At 32.2% G+C, this 6,490-nt stretch overlaps 1 protein-coding gene across 1 annotated transcript; it reads left to right on the plus strand.

The window, feature by feature from the left end:
• The first annotated feature begins 5,190 nt into the window (after positions 1 to 5,190).
• On the plus strand, positions 5,191 to 6,192 carry LOC119604240. The gene is made up of 2 exons (XM_037956730.1): positions 5,191 to 5,813; positions 5,884 to 6,192. The coding sequence occupies exons 1-2, from the start codon at positions 5,372 to 5,374 to the stop codon at positions 6,030 to 6,032; spliced, it is 591 nt and encodes a 196-aa protein (XP_037812658.1). The 5' UTR covers positions 5,191 to 5,371; the 3' UTR covers positions 6,033 to 6,192.
• Positions 6,193 to 6,490: the final 298 nt, after the last annotated feature.

The raw sequence follows: 6,490 nt of genomic DNA on the forward strand, positions 1-6,490 counted from the left end.
CGAACGAACGAACGAACGAACGAACGAACGAACAACGAACGAACGAACGAAACGAACGAACGAACGAACGAACGAACGAACGAACGAACGAACGAACGACGAACGAACAACGAACAAAAACGAACGAACGAACGAACGAAACGAAACGAAACGAACGAAGAACGAACGAACGAACGAACGAAAGAACTAACGAACGAACTAACGAACTAACGAACAACGAACGAACTAACTAACGAACGAACGAACGAACGAAGAACTAACAACGAACGAACTAACGAACTAACGAACTAACTAACTAACTAACTAACTAACTAACTAACTAACTAACTAACTAACTACTAACTAACTAACTAACTAACTAGCTATGTGTCGTGTGGACTCAATGACAAGTTAAAATCTGTATCTGTATCGACTCAAGACAAGATATTTACACGTTTCAAAACAATTTATCGATTTGTTAGCCCATCCATTCAATTCAAATCCATTGAAGCATAATTTTGCACGATTTGATTTTAATAGCATATTTTAAGCTTTTTAGATCATATTTTACTTTTTTGTTTTTTTTAAATTTATATTCGTTTAATTTTTAAAAATTTTATATTTTTTAATGTTCGAATTTTTTCAAAACTTTTTTTTTCAAAATTTTACTCTGTTTCAGAATTTTTTGTTTAAAACTTGTTTTCTCTGGGACCCAATGTTGCTATTTAGACTTTTTAGTTATTCAAAAATTTCCTCCTTAAAACATTAAAACATTGTATTGTCCATTTCAGAACATAATTTTCAGCTCTTTTAAGATTTTCAATGTTAATAAATCTTAAAAAAAAATGCATTTTTATAGCATATTTTATACATTTTAAGAGCATTTTTTTCGTTTTCTACTGCATATTTAATGTGCTTAAAACACTTTTTTGGAGTATATTTTTGGTTTCTCTGGTTAATAGTATTTAAGATAACTATAAAAATACAAATGCTTCGGATCTTTAAAACTTCTTAACGATTTGCTCCTGTAACTGACAGGTTGAAATCTAATCTCGGGACTATCATAAATTAACAAAAGAAATATAATTTATTTGAAAATTATGCTGATATTTATAAATGAACATTTTTTATTGTAATTTAATTTTATATGAAAATAAAACAGAAGTCAAGCAATCAATACCATATACGTCAAGTGGTTAACGCCTGATTGGGCGATTGACGACTACAGTCAAAATAATAATATCGTTTATTGGTTTTAGTTTGCTGATCTGGCATAAATTACTTTAAATATTTTTTGTATGGTAACCATTAAATATTTCCTTAAAAGCGGAAACAATAACATAAATTTAGTAACAATTTGTGTGACATTTGACAAAAAAAAAATACACAGTCATTTAGCCATAAAATATCTTCCCAAAAAAAGGTATTTATGTTTATAATCAATTTAGATCTGTTTTTGTGCTCATTATATACATGTTTTGTTTTTGTTTACTTTTTTGAATTAATTATATAAACATCACGTTCAAATGTTTTGATAACTCTGTAGAAAAAAAAAAAAAAAAAAAAAAAAACGCCAATCGTTAACATAAATATTAACAATTTGTCAACATGATAAAACAAAAATTTTAAATAATACACACATCAAATTTAGATGAGAATATGAGAAGACTTTTCGATTTGTTTTTGTTACAGTGGCGTCAACTTTCAACACTTATTAAAGTCATTCTTTATTTTAGGTTCTTTTCGGTACTTTATTTTTTGAAATTTCATCATTTTGATATTCAGTTTGTCATTTCCCACTACCAGTTATCGTCAGCACACCCAAAAATTTAATGTTGCGCTTTGTAATTTATTGTGTGAGTAAGAGTATTTTATACATTTTCCCTCCACAAATTATATTTGTTATTTGTACTCGTATGTATTTCACAGAGTGTATGAGAATATTTCAATTTCTTGTTTAAGTTAATGCCGCCAAATTTAAATGTATCTTGTTTTAATTAGTTTTTGTCGAATTTAATGGATACTTCGTCCCTTAAGATTTTAATAGAGTTATTAGAGATTTGTAATATCAATGTCCTACGCCATCAGAGTGATTAGGTTATTATAGTCCTAGATCCACCCTAAGATATGTTTTTATATCAAATGGTTTATTTAGATTGATGTTAGTGTTTCAAATTTGAAATTAACTTTTCGAATTTTTTTTTGTATATCAAAATATTGACTATTGATAGCAAAAAGAGGAAATTATTTGGTTTCCGAGCCAAAAGAACTGCTTCTCATTTTATGCCAAAAGAAAGTGTACATATATTTGGCTTTGGTGTCGATTCGGTTGTTTGGTCGGTCTTCACATACAATCTCATACTCATCGAGTAATCACAAGGGATCCAAATTTCTCTAGAATATGTTGAAAACTGTGGTTTAATACCCAAATTCTCGGGAAGAGATTGTTCTTTTAAAGGCTGTTATACCCTAATGCTATATATGTCTGGATTCTCTCTTCGGTGCTGTTGCCATCTCAACAGATGTCACTGGCTGATGCGACAGAGCAACTCACGCTTGATTCCGAAACGCTTGAGAATCTCTTACTCTTCGTAGGGTGCCAGAATAGGTTTTGGATTTTCAGGTTGACATTCGGATGTTGCCTGTCATTCCGTTTATCATTCTTTAAGTTCTAAGAATGGAACTGATATAGGTTGGTGAAAGATCGGGAAAGTCTCCTTGCTATACGGGAGACTAGTACTTGAATTAGTATACCTTTTACTTCAGGGAAGTTCTCGGTACTGAAACATTGACCCCGGATAGAATGTCATGGTCAAGAGGAACATTATAGCAAATACCCATAGTAATCCGTTGCTATACGAAACATGCCTGTGGTTCTAAATCGAGTACGAAGAAACAGAAATCACAATACTAGCTTCCTGGCAGAAATCCGAGGATTATCGGAATGCATAAATTGGATTAGACTAAATATGGCTTCAACAGGGATTATTATATTTACCGACAAGCCGAAGGCAATTAGGGTCATATGTGTTAAATATTAGATGGTATTAGATTGTAAGAATGTCTGAGTGCTTTACGTGAACCCCTGCCTTGACTTATTTATTCACGCTGGTCTCTTTCATCCATTGGATAGACTTGAGAGCAGTCTAACACGCACACCTGAGTAACTACAATGAAGAACACTCAAGTGACAATTTTTGTACATGGTTCTGCCGGTTCATGTGCAAGCACTTTGCTGAAGTACTTGAGCTATCTAATCTCTTGCCAAGTGATCATGTAGCAGAATGGCAAGTAGCACAATGCTACCACGAACTGGCGGAGAAGTGCCGGTCGAATCAGTAAAGAGAGGCAATGAAACCCAAACAAACGCACCCGATAAATCTATAATATCGGTATAACACCCAGATGGACCATCAGGAATATACGTTGTCATAAGCGCCGCCGTAGCGTCCCCATCCTCTAATGATCCGAACAGGCAGATTTTTCGTCCCTCAGTCGCACAACCATACCACAGGGCTCTATTGCTTCGACAACAGCACCTGGAGACGTATTTAATAGTCCGAAGTATCCAGTTAATAGATCAGGATCCCTCTATATGTAATTTGACCAAATATTAACGAATTTCCAATGTCAAACGAATCCAATAATTGCCTCGATAAGTGAAGTGGTGGGCCTCACATCCTATTGAGATGGGAACAGCACCGAGAACTTCTCTGAAGTAAAAGGTATACTAAATCAAGTACTAGTCTCCCGTATAGCAAGGAGACTTTCCCGGTCTTTCACCAACCTATATCAGTTTCATTCTCAGATCTTAAAGAACGATCTACGGAATGAAAATCCCCAACCTATTCTGGCACCTTACTACGCGAAGAGTAAGAGATTGTCTGGTTAGACCCCATGTCGAATCATTTCATACATTGGGAGTGATATTATTCGGGATATAACATTCCACACGAACAAAAACTGTGTGAAGACTCGCAGTTGTAACTACTTACCTATTAACATGCTTTCCAATGACTACTACATATCGTCCTGATTACATATAAGTAGTCTAATAACGTCTTATTAATAATGTGATATATAAATACTTTCTAATTCATTAGTCATCTTTTCTATAAAGCTATAGAAGCTGTATATGTTTTTACGTACTATTTGACATCTTTTTCTAATTATTTGTAAGCGGTTGTGGTAAGTACTCGCTTTTAATGACATCACCATATTTAAATAATGACTTAAAATGCTATTGTGTAAGTAAATTTAAGCCATTTAACTCCATACATGGTAATGAAACTTTTTACAGAAGATGATTAGAAAATGTTTAAAAATTACAGCCAGAAAACTTATTTTCTGAACAAGCATTTTCCAAAGTAGCTCACAATAGGCCCCATAGTGACCCAAAGCCTTTTTAATTTTATTAATATTACGCTTTGCGGAAAAGAGCTTTAATCTATGATCGAATGTTATTGTAAAAGTATGGACTACTACTTTTTTTATAACAAAACATAACCGAAACTATTGTACTGCAAAAATATAATCCAGGAAATCGAATTTAATTGTTAACTTCCACAATCGACATCATCGACATCAAATCTTATTTCCAACACACATAACACTAAATATAATTTTTTTTGAAGGGAATTGAAAGTTTTAGTGTTTCTTATGTTACACTTAAGTAGAATAGTTTCTATGATCTTAACTATATAAGAACACAGGCCAATAACCTCTTTAAATAATTAAATATTCATAAAATGTCACGCACTAAATGATGAACTCAACATGCTTCCCTTATAATTTCACTGTAATATCAAATTTACTTACGTTCTGTTCGGTGTGTATTTTTGTGAGAAGAGCAAAAGAAGAGATTTTTTGCATACGATTAAATAATGTTTATTTTATTTTAAATAATTTTATTTAAGTTCTGAATTGAATTGAAGAAGCCTTTTTTGTGTTATTGTTAAACATCCCCGCCTGTATATTTGTTGTACAATCTTAATAATGAGGTTGCTAATGATAATTGTGATGTTAACGAAGATGATAATGATGATGATGATGAGGTAGATGTTGCTACAAGTTTACGAAAATATACAATTTTACTTTTTTTTTTTGTTGGTTTTTAATACGGGTTGTCGGCAATGTTTGCTGAGGCGGGATTCGTTTTGATTTTGTTTAAACTATAAAAGCCAAGGTATGAGCAAAATTTAAATTAAACAGTTGTTGAAAGATCACCCAGTAACAAACGCATTCAGAAACCACCCATTTGTTAGTAATAAGGCTTAAAAACGTACAAGAAGAAAAATTAAATAATTCAAGGATTATACAAGTGAATTTGTTTAAATTGTGTTTAAAACGTGCATTAATAATTTGAAAGGAAAAGGAAACTTAAGAAAACATTATGCCAAAAACAGTTATTAAATCTATCCTTTTGTTAAACATTTTAGTTTGTTTAACACAAGCAGCTTTAGTGAAAAATCAAGTGTCACAATCACAACTGTCACAACTAAATAACAATTATCAACAAAATTCTATAGAACAACCAAGATTTCCTTCACGTACCAGTACCACTGAGAAGGAAAGATTTTCGGTTAATTATGATCATGTGAATGATTTGGGAAATCGTGTTTTAGATAATTTCGATCATCGTTATCCTGATGGCAGTTATGAGTTTCGTTACGAATTAGCTGATGGCCAGGCCCGCTACGAAAGAGGATATTTTATTACCGTAAATAAACACAAGTCCTTGGTGGTGGTGGGTTACTATTCATATCGCATGACTGATGGCAAATATTTAACAGTTTTCTATAATGCCGATCGTTTTGGTTATAGACAAAATCAAGGTAATTATCATACTTATAATGATGACATTTTAGTCATATGGAATATATCTCTTAACTTCTTATCTTCTAGCCATTACTCGCGATGTTCTCCCCGATTTACCCCGCACCATTGAAGTTCCCGAAATCAGAGAAGAACAATCAGAGTTTATTGATATAACGACGAAGAAATCCAATCCTCATTCAACCACTACAGCATCAATTAAACGTATTCATTCCTAAATCATCAGAAATTGTGACGTAGTAATTTGCATGCATCCACAGTCAGTATTTAAAGTTATAATTAGAAAAATATTTATTTTTGGTATTTTGGTAAAAATAACAACAAAATTTTATGAAGCTTAAAATAAAGTTATTGCTTTTAAATTATTACTAAACAGTTGAACTGATTTGTATTTATTCGAAGTATTTGTGTTTAAAGTTAATTATAACAGTTTTATTTTGTTAACAATGCGGTAAAGATAACACGTGTTAACAGCAATGAAACTGTTTTGTAAAGGGGTTTTACAATAAGGACAGGTCCATATCGAAATGTAATTAAATTAACTAAGTGTTTAACATCTAAAATTTCCTAGTGATTTTTGGAGATAAAATGTTCGCTATTCATAAATGGCGAGTGATATGACTCCTACTAAAAGGCAATAAGCATTGACTTCTGTATTAAGTTCTTTTGCAACTTC

The sequence above is a fragment of the Lucilia sericata genome, unplaced genomic scaffold (genome assembly GCF_015586225.1).
Source record: "Lucilia sericata isolate MDLA Ls3-8-SP2 unplaced genomic scaffold, ASM1558622v1 Contig000373F_arrow, whole genome shotgun sequence".
Taxonomy (NCBI): Eukaryota; Metazoa; Arthropoda; class Insecta; order Diptera; family Calliphoridae; genus Lucilia; species Lucilia sericata.

Excerpts from the sequence above, each read along its gene's own strand:
- LOC119604240 (XM_037956730.1), top strand. The coding sequence starts at position 5,372 with ATGCCAAAAACAGTTATTAAATCTATCCTTTTGTTAAACATTTTAGTT. Across the intron at positions 5,814-5,883 it reads TGGTTATAGACAAAATCAAG|CCATTACTCGCGATGTTCTC; the intron begins GTAATTATCATA and ends CTTATCTTCTAG.